Below are 18,374 nucleotides of genomic sequence, written 5' to 3'. Positions count from 1 at the left end.
GAATTCGAATACAGTTTTCAGTTTTTTTTCGTTTGTAGTTTTCAAAATGGCGTCCAGATGTTAGACAGTGGCGTAGATAATTTAATTTTGATTTAAATGAGCTTATAAAAAAGGAAAAATTAAAATGTCGTTACGGTTCAAACTGGCTTGAAACGAATCACTACTCTCATAGCGTTCATCATAAAAGCGGTTAGATGTGGCAAGGAAAATTAGACCTTATTTACGTTGCCTTTTGGTGAATGGTAGGAATCCAAAATGGCCGATTCTCGTAAACTGAGTTGGTAATAACGGTTACGATGTAAACGTGACGTCTGAAAAATTAATTTGCAAATACATTCGGTCGATTATAATTTTAGTCCGGTTGCGGTTATTAAAATCGTATTGTCGCATTGTAATTTCCATAAATATTTATGACCATTGCCCCGAATACTTTTTCTCTTTTGATTCGTCATCATATACACACAGTCGGAGTATTGTAATAATTATTTTGTTTTTGGTTGTTAACCTAGTTTTTGTGTCGAGTCGATAAGGTTGATTTTTGCCTATCGCTAATGCGATTTCTTACGGTGAACGTCGTTGCTTCATTGAAGCGTTTCAAGCGATTTTCGACTTTGCGATACACATACACTTTCGTGTCCGTGGAAAACAAAGAAACGACAAAAAAGCAATTTAACTAATTTAAAATTAAGTCCGTAGTCACATCCTGGAACAAAACGGCTCGGTCCGTCGTTTTTAATTTCCTCGTTGATTTTCGCCCATCAGAGTGTTCTGGTTTGTTTCACACCCCAGCCGTCGTCTTTTGCTGATATTTTTAATGAAAAATAACGTCGTCGTTGCACTTGTCATTTCCTCCCAATTAACGATTGTGACGGCAACCTTGTCGAGCTAAAAAAGTTCGATTTCAAGCTTTCCTTCCTTCGATATCGATTTGGTTTGCTTAATTGCCGTAGAAATGTGCAAAAACCATATAGTCTCAGTCAAAAGTTAATCTCAACCCCCCTCTAGGAAGAAACGTACCAACTGTTTGACGTCAAAAAGTCACACTGATTTCACGCAATCAACTGTCAAATACATCTACAGGCAGTGTTAAGCTTGGTTCACATGAATCTGGAACATTCAGCCAATCAGCGTTCTGTCCGTCTATCCGGACCGGATTGCATATTTTGATATTTTCCGCGCGTAAACGTCGTAATCATGACATTCATGACAGGGACAAAAAACAAAACAGAAACAGCAAAGCAAATATGTCGGTGGAGATGAACGAAAACGATTTTAACACTACGCTAATTGATTTTGTCCAAAGTTACCCCATTTTGTGGGATTCTAAGCACCCTCAACACAAGGATAATAATGCCTTGAAGAAGGCTTGGATTCAGATTGCCAATCGAATGAAAACAATTATAGGTATTCGGTACAGTCAGCGTTGTCAAAGTTTGAACTGCCAGAAACACAGTTTGAAAAGACAGTCAGCGACAAAATCGTCTGTTAAACTCACTTGGAGTGAGAAAATGACAGTTTTAAGCACATTTTTGGAATCCTCATTAAATTTCTTATCCAATAACCTAAAAAAAATCACAAAATTCGGTACAGTCAGGGAGAAAAGTGCTGCCAAAGTTTGAACTGGCAGAAACACAGTTTGAAAAGACAGTCAGCGACCAAATCGTCTGTTAAACTCACTTGGAGTGAGAAAATGACAGTTTTATCCACATTTTTGGAATCATCCTTAAGTTTCCTATCTACTAACCTAAAAAAACACTAAAAAATCGAGTATAGTCAGTTAGAAAAACAGTGTCAAAGTTTGAACTGCCAGAAACACAGTTTGAAAGTACAGTCAGAGACAAAATCGCCTGTAAAACCCACTTGGAATGAGAAAATTACAGTTTTAAGCACATTTTTGGAATCCTCGTTAAATTTCCTATTCAGTTACTTGGAAAAACCGTATAAAATGTAGTACAGTCTGGGAGAAAAGCAGTGTCAAATTTTGAACTAAAAGAAACACAGTTCGGAAGGACAGTCAGCGACAAAATCGCTGGTAAAACCCACTTCTAGTGAAAAAATGTTTGATTTAAGTACATTTTTGGAATCCTCATTAAATTTCCTATTCAATAGCCAAAAAAAAACAAAAAACATATCGGTACAGTCATGGTGAAAAATGGTGTCAAAGTTTGAACTGCTAGAAACACAGTTTGAAAGGACAGTCAAGGACAAAATCGCCTGTAAAACCCATTTGTGGTGTGAAAATGACAGTTTTAAGCACATTTTTGGAATCCTCATTAAATTTCCTATCCACTAACCTAAAAAAACACTACCAAATTGAGTACAGTCAGAGAGAAAAACAGTGTCAAAGTTTGAACTAACAGAAACACAGTTTGAAAGGACAGTCAAGGACAAAATCACCTGTAAAACCAATTTGTGGTGTGAAAATGACAGTTTTAAGCACATTTTTGGAATCCTCATTAAATTTCCTATCCAATAGTCTAAAAAAACACTAAAAAATCGAGTATAGTCAGTTAGAAAAACAGTGTCAAAATTTGAACTGCTAGAAACACAGTTTGAAAGGACAGTCAAGGACAAAATCGCCTGTAAAACCCACTTGTAGTGTGAAAATTACAGTTTTAAGCACATTTTTGGAATCCTCATTAAATTTCCTATCCACTAACCTAAAAAAACACTACCAAATTGAGTACAGTCAGAGAGAAACAGTGTCAAAGTTTGAACTAACAGAAACACAGTTTGAAAGGACAGTCAAGGACAAAATCGCCTGTAAAACCCATTTGTGGTGTGAAAATGACAGTTTTAAGCACATTTTTGGAATCCTTATTAAATTTCCTATCCAATAGCCTAAAAAATATCATTAAATTCGGTACAGTCAGAGAGAAAAGTGCTGCCAAAGTTTGAAAACACAGTCAGCGACAAAATCGTCTGTTAAACTCACTTGGAGTGAGAAAATGACAGTTTTAAGCACATTTCTGGAATCCTCATTAAATTTCCTATCTACTAACCTAAAAAAACACTACCAAATTGAGTACAGTCAGAGAGAAAAACAGTGTCAAAGTTTGAACTAACAGAAACATAGTTTGAAAGGACAGTCAAGGACCAAATCGCCTGTAAAACCCATCTGTGGTGTGAAAATGACAGTTTTAAGCACATTTTTGGAATCCTCATTAAATTTCCTATCCAATAGTCTAAAAAAACACAAAAAAATCGAGTATAGTCAGTTAGAAAAACAGTGTCAAAATTTGAACTGCTAGAAACACAGTTTGAAAGGACAGTCAAGGACAAAAACGCAAAACTGTGCACAAGAAGACCGAGATGGAGAAACACTTCATAAGTGACACAACCAAAAAAAACGAACGAGACGTAATCACGAGACATCAATCAGACGGAATGGTCACGTGACCAAACGTCAAATCACGTTTTTGGATGTAGGTTACGGGGTGATTCAATATGCGTCAACCTGAGATCGTGGAAGTTAACCACCCGGTATAAAGTTTACTGCAACTGTCAAATAATCCGGTTAATTCTTAATAAGGACAGATTTGAACAAAATTACAGGTAATTGTCATGTGTCTAAGACCCTTTTTATTCTGTTAGTTTAATCCTAATGAGTTTTGTTAAAACGCAAACTCCACCTACGATGTGGTAACATTTCAGTTTGGCAACGTTGTTTTATTAATTTTTGACATTGACAACTGAAGTTTGACAGGTTGAAATAATTAAAATTTGGCGGTTAATCCAACGAATTGATCGACTGTATCGGGTTGTGCGGCGGTTACCGGTGACGTATACGACGCGTCCCGATATCTCAAAAACGATCAGCGACCGCCGGCTCGCTCCGTGCCGATTCACTTACATCGATATCGAAATAAATTAAATTAAGGTTTGCTCCGCGCGCCGTTTGCTTATCGACCGTGCCATCTCGCTCTAATTTATTGGACGTCGGACGGGAAAAAAGCCATATCGACTATTTAATCCCACCACTTTCTACACTAGGACACAAATCCCGTCCAGGTACGTGCAACTCCAAATCACTGAAAACTGACAGGTTTAGTCCCTATCCAGGTACATACGATCCCAGATCACTGTTGAAAATGACGCTTTTGACGTTCGACATGTAAAATTTCCTGACGCCTTGACGTTCTTTTTACAAGTTTTCGACAACAATGTATACTTAACTCTTAGATTTAATTTAGCCTGAACATAGAGTAAACAAACCCTAAAACGCTCTTAGACTCTGTTAATCAAGAATTAGTGACAGTATTAGGAGTAACAACATTTAGGCAACCAACACTACACTACATTAGGAATAGAGAGTGAGTTTCCAGGTTGTTGGAAGTAAGTAAATTACTTAAAACGCATAAAAACAGAAACAAAACCTTAAAAGTAACAGTAAAATTCCAATTAACTACGTCTACATTGCTACGTGTGGCAGTAAAATTGTTTGTTAAATCGATCACGCCTACTAAACACGGCTTTAAACTTAGAGAACCGATTTCATATGCAGACCCTGTATCAAGAATATAGTAGCCCGGCCGGACTGTGACCCACGTGGCCACCTTAAAACAATGCCGTGTACTGATTAATGTATTCAGCAAGCAAAGTTCGAGCCAATCTTGTAAAAAGGTGACTTGCTTTGTTTTTCGTATTCCACGGCTGTGTACTAATTGAGTTTATTTTTCCTAATCAGAATTCCAGGTACCAATCCAAAATAGATGGTGTTATGTTGGCACAAGCTTGTCAAAAGGGGTACAGTCTTAAGAACTAATAAAGTTATGTCCAAACACTCCCAGTCCAACCAAATCAATCCAAACTAGCAGTGGGCAATAAAAATTAACCATTTCAATCATTTTTAAACTTTAGCTTAAGGAAAATTAAAAAAAACCTAAAAAATTGTCCTAAATCAAACTTACCGCCTCACGTACATTCCACTCAAGTTTGGCGAGTAACCAGGAATTTTCCAGTCGGTGCAAAGCGGCATTTACGATCCGTACACTATAATTAAACGTATTCGCACGGTTTTAGGGGCGCGAATTGACCGAAAAACCTAAAAAAACACGAAATTCGAGCAGTAAACCGGTCACCGGCAAGGTTATGTCAAACTAACCCGGCAGAATTCTGTCAAAATTCCCGAGGTGACAAGTGTGACAAGACCGGTTAGGAATGTACAGTGCCATCTATTAGGAATGTACTCCAGTTTAATGGCACCATCATAATGGCTGAAAAAGTCATATCTGGTTAATATTAATTACAAAAATAGTAGCAGGTTATAACGGCAATAATTAAAACACGGGGGTGTACTGTTGGTTGTCTATTTTAAAAGGGAGCATCATGTGATTCCCGGATTGGAAATTAGTAGGCTTACTACGCTTGCGTATTATTGTGTAGTCGTTAGTCGTTCCAGGGTCATTGAAAGGGTGTTTTCCTGGCTGTTTTGCACTTAGTAGTGAACGAATTGCCATGCTTAAAACACTGGACCCAAGTGAATTAATATGTTTTTTTTGCTGTAACTGGTAAGTCAAATTATTACCCCCTAAAAAGTTCCCCTAAGGTGGGAAAACCCAAAAGTATGTCCCTCAAAAAATTGATTGTATCTTTGGTCGCACCTGTTGTGGTTGGGTTGTTTTATGGGCTTTGCATGTATTCGATTTATTTGTAGATTTAAGTTGGTTTGTAATCACTTTTCCTGACCTTTTTAAGTTTAGTGTAATTGCAGAGTGGACTAGACTGAATTTTGAATTTCTTAAGTGTTTCAAACTGGTTTTAAACACAAAACAACATAGGTACTTCCAAAATGTAAAATAATAGGGCTGTATTTCTGGTTGCCTGAAGGTTAATCTTGTATCTACTATCTAGTAGGCTGTGCTCTATTGCTCTGTCAAACTAGTAGAGTAGGGGTGTGGCGTCCTTGGGGCCCTTTGTGTACTTTACAGAGTTTGTTGCCAAAAAGTAGGTTTAAATCCAATTTTAGTTATTTTAGTGTTTTTTTTGGTATTGTACAGTGCCCCATTCCAGCCTGGATCTTGACAGTTGTTTCAGTTCTAGTCAGTGACAGATTTTTATGGTGTTTTTTCTTCTGGGGACTTCTAAAAATGGGTTTTTTATTAAAGGTAAGTCTGATTAAACTTTTTTTACCCTGAAAATGATTACAAACGCCACTATAAAAGGCCAAAAATTGGTTTAGTTTGAATGACAATTTTGTGAGGTTATATTAGTCAGCCATCTTGCTGGTTTGGCTAGTATCTAGTAGGCTTTGCTCTAATTGGCTGCAAACTCGGAATTTGGGGTCCTTGTATGCTTTTACAGAGTTTGTTATCAAAAAGTAGGTTTTTAAATCCAATTTTAGTTATTTTAGTGTTTTTTTGTTATTTTACAGTGTCCCATTCCAGGAAAGTGACTGGAATCTTGGAAAGATCTGGAAAGTGACAGTTGTTCCAGTTCTAGTCAGTGACAAATTTTCATGGTGTTTTTCCTTCTGGGGACTTCTAAAAATGGGTTTTTTATTAAAGGTAAGTCTGATTAAACTTTATTACCCTGAAAATGAGGACAAACCCCACTAAAACCAAAAATTGGTTTAGTTTGAATGACAATTTTGTGAGGTTATATTAGTCAGCCATCTTGTTGGTTTGGCTAGTATCTAGTAGGCTTTGCTGTACTTGGCTGTCAAACTAGGAATTTGGGGTCATTGTATGCTTTTACAGAGTTTGTTATCAAAAAGTAGGTGATTAAATCCAATTTTAGTTATTTTAGAGTTTTCTTGTTATTTTACAGTGCCCCATTCCAGCCTGGATCTTGGAAAGTGACAGTTGTTCCAGTTCTAGTCAGTGACACATTTCCATGGTGTTTTTTCTTCTGGGGACTTCTAAAAATGGGTTTTTTATTAAAGGTAAGTCTGATTAGGTATACTTTTTTACCCTGAAAATGACGTCAAACCCCACTAAAAGGCCAAAAATTGGTTTAGTTTGAATGACAATTTTGTGAAGTTATATTAGTCAGCCATCTTGCTGGTTTGGCTAGTATCTAATAGGCTTTGCTCTATTTGGCTGTCAAACTAGGAATTTGGGGTCATTGTATGCTTTTACAGAGTTTGTTATCAAAAAGTAGGTGTTTAAATGCAATTTTAGTGTTTTTTTGTTATTTTACAGTGCCCCATTCATTCCAGCCTGGATCTTGGAAAGTGACAGTCGTTCCAGTTCTAGTCAGTGACAAATTTTCATGTTGTTTTTTCTGCTGGGGACTGCTAAAAATGGGTTTTTCATTAAAGGTAAGTCTGATTAAACTTTTTTTACCCTGAAAATGACGACAAACCCCACTAAAAGGCCAAAAATTGGTTTAGTTCGAATGACAATTTTGTGAGGTTATATTAGTCAGCCATCTTGCTGGTTTGGCTAGTATCCAGTAGGCTTTGCTCTACTTGGTTGTCAAACTAGGAATTTGGGGTCCTTGTATGCTTTTACAGAGTTTGTTATCAAAAAGTAGGAGTTTAAATCCAGTTTTAGTTATTTTAGTGTTTTTTGGTAATTTACAGTGCACTATTCAAGCCTGGTTTGCCTGGACGGCTGTTGCAGTTCCAGCTCATATGCAGCGAGTGACAGATTTTAAAACGGTTTCTGAGGATTCCTACCACATGGGTTTTTTATTAAAGGTAAGTCTGATTAAACTTTTTTACCATGAAAATGATGAGAAATGCCCCTGGAAGGTCAAAAATTGGTTTAGTTTGAATGACAGTTTTATGGTTATATGATATGTATAGAGGACAGCGTTGCCAGTTCACATCGGCTAGGTTATTGCAGTGTTGTCACTGCAACTATTTACTAATCCAGTTATAGTTATTTAACTAGTGGTTCTTTGAATACCAGAACTTAAAACACAAAATGTTTGACCAAAGCAAAAAAAAAGCAGATGTCTCGAAAACCGCGGTAGCCAGCAGGAATTATATTCGTGGATTGTCGAGGGATGTACCCGATAACAGTACCGTACTAGTACCACCTTGATTTGTGTGAGTTTCACTTCAAATCCGAGTCCTGACTGAGTAGAATAGTTGAGCAGTAGGGTTACTCTAGTCATCAGAGAGTTTCGGTGAACAAATTGATTGGGGAAGTGTGGGTTGAGTGGTGTTTTAACGGAGTACGGTCCTGAGATGTCACCGGGAGCCCCGATATACGTTCCCTGAACGGTCGTAAGTCGGCGGTACCCGGGGTATCCCGGGTACGGCTATCGTTTGCGGTGCCGCCTGCCGCTGTCACCCGTTTGCGACACTTTTCTGCATACGCATATTTTCTCGAATCGATTTACATCTTCGGCTGTCCCTTTATACGGTACTCTGCTGCTTCTGCTGCCCGCCTGTGCCTTAAAGGCCGGCTATAGGCAGGTTGAAATTCAATGAATTCGTTTCTTTGTTGGTTTTTTTCTCTTCCTCCGTTCTGGGGTCTCTTTTCACTGAGTTATCATGTATTTTGTTATTGTAACCATCCTTTACATATTAGAGTAGTTTTTGTTGCTTTGACTACCCTGTATCGTCACATATAGTCTTGGCTTAAAAAGAGAATCAATTTGTCGATGATGATGATGACGAGGACGAGGACCGGAGCACGAATTCCCCCCCGGGGGGCCGTTACAGCTCGTGCATCTTGATAGTGGTTCGCTAAAACGAAATTAAATCGCAGTGGTATTATTAAGCCACGCGAGGGGCCCCATTAAGGACGTTTTGATTACGTTCGTACGTTGGCGAAGTGGGCGCCAGATGGGCTATTCCATTCAACTATGTGTATACACGCTCATCGATGGTAAAACGATGAAAAAAGAACTAAACCGGGAGAGATTAATGGTCTAGAATACCAGGCGATTGTTTAGGTTGGAGACAACTTTGTGCTGTTGCTGTCAAAAGGTTACTTTTCCGGGAAAATATTCTTATTTTACCATATTTTCACTTCATTGTACCACTGGAAGTCTTCTTCTTACAATGTCAAAGTTCTTACAATGCTCCAGTGTTGTCAGGTCTGGGAAAGATTCTCCACCTCTGAGGAATTCTAACCACATTTGGAAATTTGGGGAAAACTTGAGTAAATACTAAAACAATTTAACCTGTTCGTTGAAACAACATTAATATTTGTCTATATACAAGGTTAGAAAAAAAAATTGGACGTGTATCAGTCAGTTTTAATCATATTTCAATCTGTCAGAAACTTGGAAACCGTCAAATACCACTCCACGAAACTATAAAACTACAAAACCTGCTTAAAAGCAGTGTTACAGTTAATACAGTTGTACATCTTATTAAATGCTTGTTTATAGGTTCATGAGTCGAAATTGGACAGTTGTGAAGTGAATCTGTTTATTTTGATTATATTTTAACTTGTCATAAACTTGGAAACTGTCAAAATCATCTCCATGGAGCTATAAAATAATTAAACTTTCTTAAAAGTAGTACAGCTCCATGAGCAGGACCTTTGACAGATTTGTCGTAAAGCTGTTTTATTTGGAGGTGGTTCCATATGTCAAAATGCTGCAAACTGTCAAATACCACTCTATAAAGCTAAAAAAGGTCTAGTTTTAAATGATTTTACGTAAATTTCATAGTTGAATTTTGTTGGTTGTTGTTAATTAAAGCAAAATTTCAAAAAACCCTAAAACTAGGGAAATTCTAGTGAAATCTGTAAATTTTTTGTGAAACTCGTTTAAGAAATTGTATCATTTAACGGTTCAGTAATACCTCCATTGCGCGCTCTGTGACGTAAATTGACAATGTGACATTTAATCTATTTGTCAAGAAAAACTCGTGTCACGTGACCAACTGTCAAGGCAATACTTTTGAGCGTAATTACCAGCTCTTTGTAGCGTCGCACGTTTTCCGCACAAGAATAATCGGTCGTCCGTTGAAATATTCAAACGGGCACCCGTCAGGTGGCACCGAAAGACAAAAAAGAAAAAAACAATACACACGTCGTCTCCGCCACCCTGAAAAGACCAAAAACAAGCCATTGTCTCCCGATTTCCGCGTACAGTCCACACGAGCTAATAGCGCTTCTTTTGTTCGGCTTTTCCCAAATTAAATGCATCAATTACGTACGGAAACGAAGAAAGAATTTCAAATCGACAAAAAATCCAGACGTGCGCTACAGAGCCGCGGGGGGGCGCGCGCGTCGTTATCGGAATGTAAATGTCCGGTGCATTCTAAAAACCGCCCGACCATTATTTACATTAGAATAATTGCCATTGTGTTTGGCACGCGACGTGTCCACATCAATATATCAAACAAGCGCACAGTTTGTTCTTCCAAGAGATTTATTAATACACAAGATAGAGAGAGACAGAAACGAGGGTTACACCCCCGCGATTTCCCTAATCCAGCTCCGGTAGTCTGGATTGGACAGTCTGGTGTACACCCCCGGGGCTGATATGCACGGTTTGATCGACCAGGAGACCACGCCCCATTGCACCCCATTAATCGTTAAAGGACCACCAGAATCTCCCTAGAAACGTCACTTTTGGAGTTTGTTCCCGTTTTTAATAAGATGAACTCACACTGCAGTGTCCCTTTGAGTTGTTCACGTTACCGGCGCAAAAGTTCTTGTCCTCCAAATAGTCCAGACCTACACGACTGGAACAGTAACCGTCCTCAAAGAGGGTCAGTTTGGCTTTTTGTAGGTTGGGAGAGGGTTCAAGCAGGGATTCGTTGGTCATACCCCAACCTGTAAATGTCCGTCCTATTGTGGTACTGTTTTTTTTCTATAAAGAGCAATGTGCTAGAAAGAGACATACGTTTTATGAAAAATCAGTTCAAAAAGAATGATGAACCCAGAATATAGAGGGTGTTCCATTAAAAATGGAATAGAGAATAGAGACTGGGAGTAAGTAAAATTGATTAAACGCAGTAAGTGCTTTTTACAGCCACCAATTGTCAAGAAAAGCAACAAATATGTTAAAAATGCACCGTACTTTAATCACACTCACTGGTTTATGTGAAGTGAATCGAATGTCACCCTGCACATTATATGCAATTTGAGGTACTACAATACTGAATAAACCCAGAATATAGAGGGTGTTCTATTAAAAGTGGAATAGAGACTGGGAGTAAATGCTTTTTACAGCCACCAATTGTCAAGAAAGACAACAAAAATGTTAAAAATGCACCATACAATATTTAATCACATTCACTGGTTTATGTGAAATGAATCGAATGTCACCCTGCACATTATATGCAATTTGAGGTACTACAATACTGAATAAACCCAGAATATAGAGGGTGTTCTATTAAAAGTGGAATAGAGACTGGGAGTAAATGCTTTTTACAGCCACCAATTGTCAAGAAAGACAACAAAAATGTTAAAAATGCACCGTACCTTAATCACACTCACTGGTTTATGTGAAGTGAATCGAATGTCACCCTGCACATTATATGCAATTTGAAGTACTACAATACTAAATAAACCCAGAATAAGGAAGGTGTTCTACTAAAAAAATGTTACTTTGACATCTTCTAAATTAACAACTTTTCCAATGTGACAGTGAAGAATCCAATAGGGGACACCTTGTATATGAAATTTGAGGTACTACAGTACTAGATTCCACCGCAAATAACAAGGAAATTGAGTAAAATTTTGCAACCACCAAACCTAAATTTAACACTGCAAGTACATTTTAACAGCCACCAACTGTCAAGAAACACTAAAAGTCGTTTAACCACTTTCACTGTTTAATATCAGAAAACTTACCAGTAATCCAGGCTTCTTGACCGAACGGAATCGCTAACGTATCCAGGTCGGGCAATTGAACGGGTTGCACTGTGGCGCTAAACGTGATTGGTTCAACCAACTGGTGACGTCATAAAAACCATTTAAACAACCGACTTTTTTGCACTCACCTCGACCAGTGCCAGATCGTTGACGCTGTTCAGATCCACGTAATAATCTGGATAGAGGTAGACTTTTTTTATTGCGTGACTGTAGGTGCGATCCAGACTGAAATCGTCCAGGTCCACGCTTCCTATCCTGACAAAAATCAATCTGGATTTTTTGAATTAATAACTGATGAAAAAGGGGTTGTGGGACTTACTGGTCCACCAAACAATGCCCTGCAGTCAGTACGAAAGTGCTGGAAATAATCGATCCACCGCAATTGTGCACTTCGTAGAGCTGGAGGCTCCAAACTCGTAAAGACACCTTTAAAGTCCCTAAAAATTGAAGGTTTGTCTGGTAGAGGAGAGTACTTACAGTAAAAGGGAATTCCCCAGGAAGGACGTCTGTTCCGTTCACCACCCTCAGAATGGAACGGAATAGTCCGGGAGTAAAGTAATGTACCGTCGTACTCCTTAATGACACACTTCTTATACAACACTGTATATTGTTTACAAAAAATAAACTGACACTGACACTTAACCTCGTAATCTGACAACTTCGACTTCACTACAATCATCAACTCAACAACTAACTAACCAGCCTGCTGGTTCAGCTGCTTATATAGGCTTCCATGGTTTCTAGAAAGTTCCCAAATATTCATGAAATAGACTTTCTCTCTCACACTCATTAAGCTATAACATAAATCTCTCTCTATATAAGCAACGGAGCCAGGATTTTCTAGAACACAGACAAAAGAATGTAGAACGTAAACAAAGCAACATAACATACAGGGGTAACAACAAATAACTAAAGAAATCCTAACTAATAATCAAAAGTTCGCTTCGCAACACTGCCCCCCTCCTAGAGTTGATCGTCCCGATCATCAACTTCACCAGCTTTGGGTGGTCGGTAAGGTGCAAGTCGATCCAGGTGAACTATTTTCATTTTCGCCCGATGTCCTCGCTGTATTCTGTAGACGACGTCGTTCAGACGCTTTATAACGTCGTAGGGTCCCTCCCATGACCTCTGTAGCTTCGGTGACTTTCCTTTCTTTCGAGCAGGATTGTATAACCAGACCTGATCACCGGCTTGGAATCCGCTGCTGTTGGCCCTTTTGTCATATCTTGTCTTTAGTCGGTCGCTTGCAAATTTCAACTTCTGCCGAACTTCCTCATGGATCACATGCAAGCGTTGCGCCAATTTTTCTGAATAGCTATCACAAGAGGCTGGGGGTTCTTCCGGTCGTCCAAAAAGAAGATCCATTGGCAAACGAAGCTCCCTTCCAAAGACAACACTAGCTGGTGTTTGGCCAGTGGAATCATGTACTGCCGATCGATAAGCTATCAGGAACAACGGAATGTGCTGATCCCAATCTGTCTGATTGTTATCGACGACTGTCCTTAGGTAGTTGTCTAGTGTCCGGTTGAAACGTTCCACCATTCCGTCTGACTGTGGGTGTAATGGAGTAGTTCTGGTTTTCTTAATTCCCAATCGATCACACACTTCCGTGAATACTGCCGATTCGAAATTACGCCCTTGATCCGAATGCAGCTCCCTCGGTACTCCAAATCTGCAGAAGAAGTTGTCAACCAGAACTTCTGCTACAGTAGCGGCTTCCTGGTTTGGTATTGCGTACACTTCTGGCCATTTACTGAAGTAGTCCATTGCGACCAAGACATAGCGATTTCCGGAATTAGTTTTGGGAAAAGGTCCAGCTATATCAACGGCAATCCTCTCAAACGGAGCTCCGACATTATACTGCTTCATACATCCTCGGCTTCGAGTTTTGGGACCCTTGCTACTGAAACAGTCTGCGCAACGCCGACACCAATCTTCTACATCTGAGCGGCTTTGTAGCCAATAGAACCTTTCCCTAACTTTATTTAACGTTTTGTTGATGCCAAAGTGCCCTCCACCAATTCCATTATGGGCTTCTTTCAGTACGTCACTAACTCGGTTTCTTGGCAGAACTACCTGTAGTCGTTCTTCGTTCCCATCCGGACTTTCCCATTTTCTTTTTAGTAAATCTCCATCAATAATAAGGGACTCCCATAATGCCCAATATCCCTTTAATGTTGGAGACTTAGCGGAAATCTCCTCCCAATTTGGTCTTTCTCCACGCTCTTTCCAGTTAATTATCTGTCCTAAATCGGGGTCTTCTCGTTGATCGGCAGCCAAGTTTTCCCGATCCCATGCGATGTCATTTTTCAGAGCGATCCTTCGACAAGGCTTTCCAAATTCAGCTATCTCCAGGCGTTTACAGTGATTGCAACCTTCCACACAAGGTCTTCGTGACACTGCGTCCGCGTTTCCGTGCAAACGTCCCTTTCTGTGTTCAATCTGGAAGTCATGTTCTTGAAGTCTTTGCATTCTTCTAGGTTTGGGGCACTGCGATTGAATGTGCCCCTTTTCTCCACAGTTCCAGCATTCCAATGACCGAGTAAACGTGGTGGTTTGAGCGTTTCGGTTGTTCTGACTTCTTCTATTTAACGCTCCCATTAGTTCTTTTCGAAATGTCTCCAGCTGACGATTCAAGTCTGACTGAGTGATTGTGTGATCTGAATTGGAATATCGGTTTCTCGGTTCCGGTGTAAGGCTTCTGACTTGACGCACTCGAGTATGTCCTCGTGATACTTGCTTGACCACCTCAAACTCCAAAGCGTAGGCAAGAGCATCATGCAATGTTTGGCATCTCGCTAATCGTATTGCTTGCTCTGTGTCACAATCTTTAAGACCTCGTACAAAAGCCCGTACTGCCATTCGCTCTCTAATGTCGTGAGAGGCCGTTGGATAGGCCAGACAAACTAATCGAGCAATGTCGGCTTCATACTGTTGAAGTGTTTCCGTGCTTCTTTGGGTCCTACTAGACAACTGAGCTTCGTATACTTGTTCTAGGTGCTTATTTCCAAATCTCATCTCTAAATGTTGGATTAAGTCGTCGTAGTTTTTGTACTGGCTCTCGTCCAAAGTCTGCAAAACCTCCAGTGCTTCTTCTCGAAGTGACAAAACCAAGGCAGTGGCTTTGTCACTTGATGTCCAATTGTTGGCCTCTGCGGCAGCCTCAAACTGTTTTTTGTAAACCTGCCATGAGGTCTTACCGTCGAAAACTGGTGGCTTAATATTTGAGCAGACACTAGAACTGGCGACTACGGTTGGCTTTGAAGACTTTTCCTGTAGTTTGTCAAATTCCTCTCGCAAGGTCTGAACGGTCTCCTCCATACCGCTTATCCTCTCATTTACCTTTTCTTCCAAAATTTCCATCCTGTTGTCCATTTCTCCTTTAATTTCATTTATTACTCGGTCTAATTTTTCATCTTGTTGTTGAAACTGGTCTTTAATTTGGTCTTGGCTCGCTTTCATTTCTTCGAACTTTTGGTCCTGACTTGCTTTTAACACCTCGAACTGCTCTTGACTTATTTGGCTTGCTTTCATTTCTTCGAACTTTTGGTCTTGGCTCGCTTTCATTTCTTCGAACTTTTGGTCTTGGCTTGCTTTCATTGCTTGAATCATCTCCATAAGTTGTTTCATTCCTTCATCCATTTTGGCGCTTTGTTGTCGTGTACTCACAGGAATTCAACACACCTTCTGCTTTTGTCGGTTTAGTCTTCCTCTGGATCTCTTCTTCGATTCTCCAATCCCACTTCTGACACCAAATGTACCGTCGTACTCCTTAATGACACACTTCTTATACAACACTGTATATTGTTTACAAACAATAAACTGACACTGACACTTAACCTCGTAATCTGACAACTTCGACTTCACTACAATCATCAACTCAACAACTAACTAACCAGCCTGCTGGTTCAGCTGCTTATATAGGCTTCCATGGTTTCTAGAAAGTTCCCAAATATTCATGAAATAGACTTTCTCTCTCACACTCATTAAGCTATAACATAAATCTCTCTCTATATAAGCAACGGAGCCAGGATTTTCTAGAACACAGACAAAAGAATGTAGAACGTAAACAAAGCAACATAACATACAGGGGTAGCAACAAATAACTAAAGAAATCCTAACTAATAATCAAAAGTTCGCTTCGCAACAGTAACAACAGAAAGAAAACCAAAAAATAAACAACTTATTCATGTTGGTTTGTTTTAGTGTAACTCGGCCTTCGTGTGGGTTTTATTTATACAATGCCAGAGTATCTAATCTACAAAGAACATAAAAATGTCTTGGAAATTATCTGTTTTGGAATTTTCAGACTATTTTCACATAATCAATCAAACTCTTTGTTTTAGCGTGAATAGGTAACTGTTATAAATAGAGCTAGATATTTCCCACAATCAGTTATCTAGAGGTTTAGTAACCTAAAAAACAATGTTCTGCCACTTAAAGGTGCATTTCCGACTAAAACTGGAAAGTACGCTTAATTTAAAAGCGATTAAATTTATTGATTTATTATACAGCTTGACAAGGAGGAAAGATTAGTTAAGAACGGAATAACGGAAGTATTTAGGGTTAGTCTAATGCCGCTCCATAGAGCGAACAGAGCAAATTTGACGTTAAACGTTTAAATCAACTGTCAATATATGTCAAAAAAGTAGGCTGGTGCAGTATTGGTCAAAAAAATGACAATGTGTACTTTTTTGACATATTTTATAGGGAAAAACCAATTAAACCGCACCCGTTCAACAATAATCGATAAGAAACTTTTAATAATCTTGAATAAAAAACACAATGTACACTGCATAGACGCAACTTCTGTGAACACCTGTAATTAATATCAACTAAAAACTAATAATAATAATATTAATAAAGTACGGATATCTTTAATGTTATTAAGATCGGTAACAACACTACAGAAGCAAACTACTATTGTACAGTATATAGAATATAAAGACCACGTTTATGTATAATTTAAAGGGTAGTAAATGGAATCTGAACCTCACTTTTCCACGTCGCTAATCTTCTCCCAGTCGTCGTCGGTGCTGCCCCCGCTCGGCGTCTCCAAGCTGGCGGACGAGTCGGCTTTATTCAAAGTGGACGCGTCTAAACTGTCAAATATTAGTGTCACATTGAGGTGATTATGTTGTTGTTGCAACCTGCGCGTTTCGGCGCGACCTTTTTGCGGCCCTGCTGCTCTCGTTCGTACTCTTCGAGCAGGGCGATTTGTTGCTCTTCGGTTAGCTCCAAGTGGCCGTCAAAATCGGCTGGAAAATCATTTTCGCAAAAATCACCTGACATTTGCCGTAACTTTAACTTACCGTGTTCCCACTTCAACTCGTTCTCTGGCAGGCTGTCTTTGTCTTTTTGTTCTCGTTTCTCTAACAGTTCTTGACGGGCCAATTCGTCTTCCAGTAAGGCCCGTTTGAATAAATACCTACAATCTCAGGTTGCTCAGTCACGGGACGTTGAATTCGCCTTTAAACAAACCTTTTCCAGAACAGTTGGTGTTCTAGAATGTCAGGCACCAATTTGGCGTAATACTTTTTGAGCACCTCGGAACTGTTTACGTGTTTGGCTATCCGGTCGTCGGAGAGTTGTTCCGAGTCTAGAATTTCCAGCCAGGCTTCGTACTGTTTCCTTAAAGGGGGCTCCGGGTCGCACATGTACGTTTCCGGGGTTTTCTGCAGCTCGTACAAGGCTTTCTGCAAATCCTGGCTGAAGTTACACTGAATATAGAGGAATTAAAGCAAGAACCTGGAATTTGTTTAGTTGATGGGTTTCAGAGTTTTCTACTATCAGAATTTCTGTGGTGTCATCATCTTCTGGGCTGGGGTTGAGGACTGTATTCATTTGTCCCAAAAAGGTGCTGAAGCTCCTTTTTACTGTGTTTACTGTGGAATCCGGGGATTCCAGCTGCAGTTTAAACCTTATTAACTTGACTCTGTGAGTAGCTGAAGCAACTAGCACTTACATTGAAAGTTTTCTCTACTGCAGTCCCAGCTGTGGATACCACATTATTAGCCTCATTTTTGACAGCATTACCAAACTCTCCAAGGTCTTTCTTGACAAATTCCAGCACTTCAGTGCTCTGAAATTGACTCAAATTGATAAAATACAAACCAAAGAGGGCCTCAGCCCCTAACCTTGTTTTTAGCCGCACTCAACCAGGCATTAAACCACCCGCCAGGGTTGTTTCCTGTAGAATTGGTAGGCCTGTTGAGATAACAGAAATTTAACTACTTTGAAAACCCCACAATATGCTGCAGGTTGCAGGAAATGTTTCCGAATTCGGAGAGTGTCATTGAAACGTGACGGGCCTGACAATTAATAATGAAAAACGGGCAAAACTTACGTTTCCGGGTTTTCTGCCATCGCATTAATGTATCGCAGCACGTAATTGGCACTAATAATTTCACTAAATCCGATTTTTTGCGTTTCTTTGAAAGCCAGAAGTAAGTATTTATTGTTGTTGACTTTTTGTTTTTGTTTTTCTGTCAGCTGTCAAATCGACTGTCAACAAGTGACATTTGTCAACGCATGGAATAGCTGTCTCTTTTCCACAAATTCATTCAACAGAAAGAGATAACGCAATGACGTAATTTGACAATTCTTATTTTGGCCAATTACATTATTGTGACGTCACTATTT

The 18,374-nt window shown here is 39.3% G+C and overlaps 1 protein-coding gene and 2 long non-coding RNA genes across 3 annotated transcripts; 1 reads left to right on the top strand and 2 right to left on the bottom strand.

Annotated features, from left to right (window-relative positions):
• Nucleotides 1–5,792: 5,792 nt before the first annotated feature.
• LOC145729700 (uncharacterized) lies at nt 5,793–7,532 on the bottom strand. The gene is made up of 5 exons (XR_014178448.1): nt 7,287–7,532; nt 6,912–7,237; nt 6,531–6,859; nt 6,133–6,482; nt 5,793–6,083 (listed from the first exon to the last, which is right to left on the bottom strand). It is a non-coding gene; the product is annotated as an uncharacterized LOC145729700 (long non-coding RNA).
• Nucleotides 6,374–7,642, top strand: LOC145729699 (uncharacterized). The gene is made up of 4 exons (XR_014178447.1): nt 6,374–6,506; nt 6,769–6,883; nt 7,143–7,261; nt 7,526–7,642. It is a non-coding gene; the product is annotated as an uncharacterized LOC145729699 (long non-coding RNA).
• A 2,621-nt stretch (nt 7,643–10,263) lies between these two features.
• Nucleotides 10,264–18,239, bottom strand: LOC145729802 (uncharacterized). The gene is made up of 15 exons (XM_081980723.1): nt 18,079–18,239; nt 17,870–17,939; nt 17,698–17,814; nt 17,481–17,639; nt 17,214–17,428; nt 17,045–17,160; nt 16,883–16,990; nt 16,730–16,829; nt 15,886–15,957; nt 12,210–12,291; nt 12,052–12,158; nt 11,861–12,002; nt 11,712–11,811; nt 10,522–10,688; nt 10,264–10,469 (listed from the first exon to the last, which is right to left on the bottom strand). The coding sequence occupies exons 1-15, from the start codon at nt 18,096–18,098 to the stop codon at nt 10,320–10,322; spliced, it is 1,725 nt and encodes a 574-aa protein (XP_081836849.1). The 5' UTR covers nt 18,099–18,239; the 3' UTR covers nt 10,264–10,319.
• Nucleotides 18,240–18,374: the final 135 nt, after the last annotated feature.

The sequence above is a fragment of the Ips typographus genome, linkage group LG5 (genome assembly GCF_016097725.1).
Source record: "Ips typographus isolate SLU linkage group LG5, UJ_Ityp_2.0, whole genome shotgun sequence".
Lineage (NCBI taxonomy): Eukaryota > Metazoa > Arthropoda > Insecta > Coleoptera > Curculionidae > Ips > Ips typographus.
Note: the sequence above shows the minus strand (reverse complement) of the source record. Positions and strands in the feature narration are given on the sequence as shown.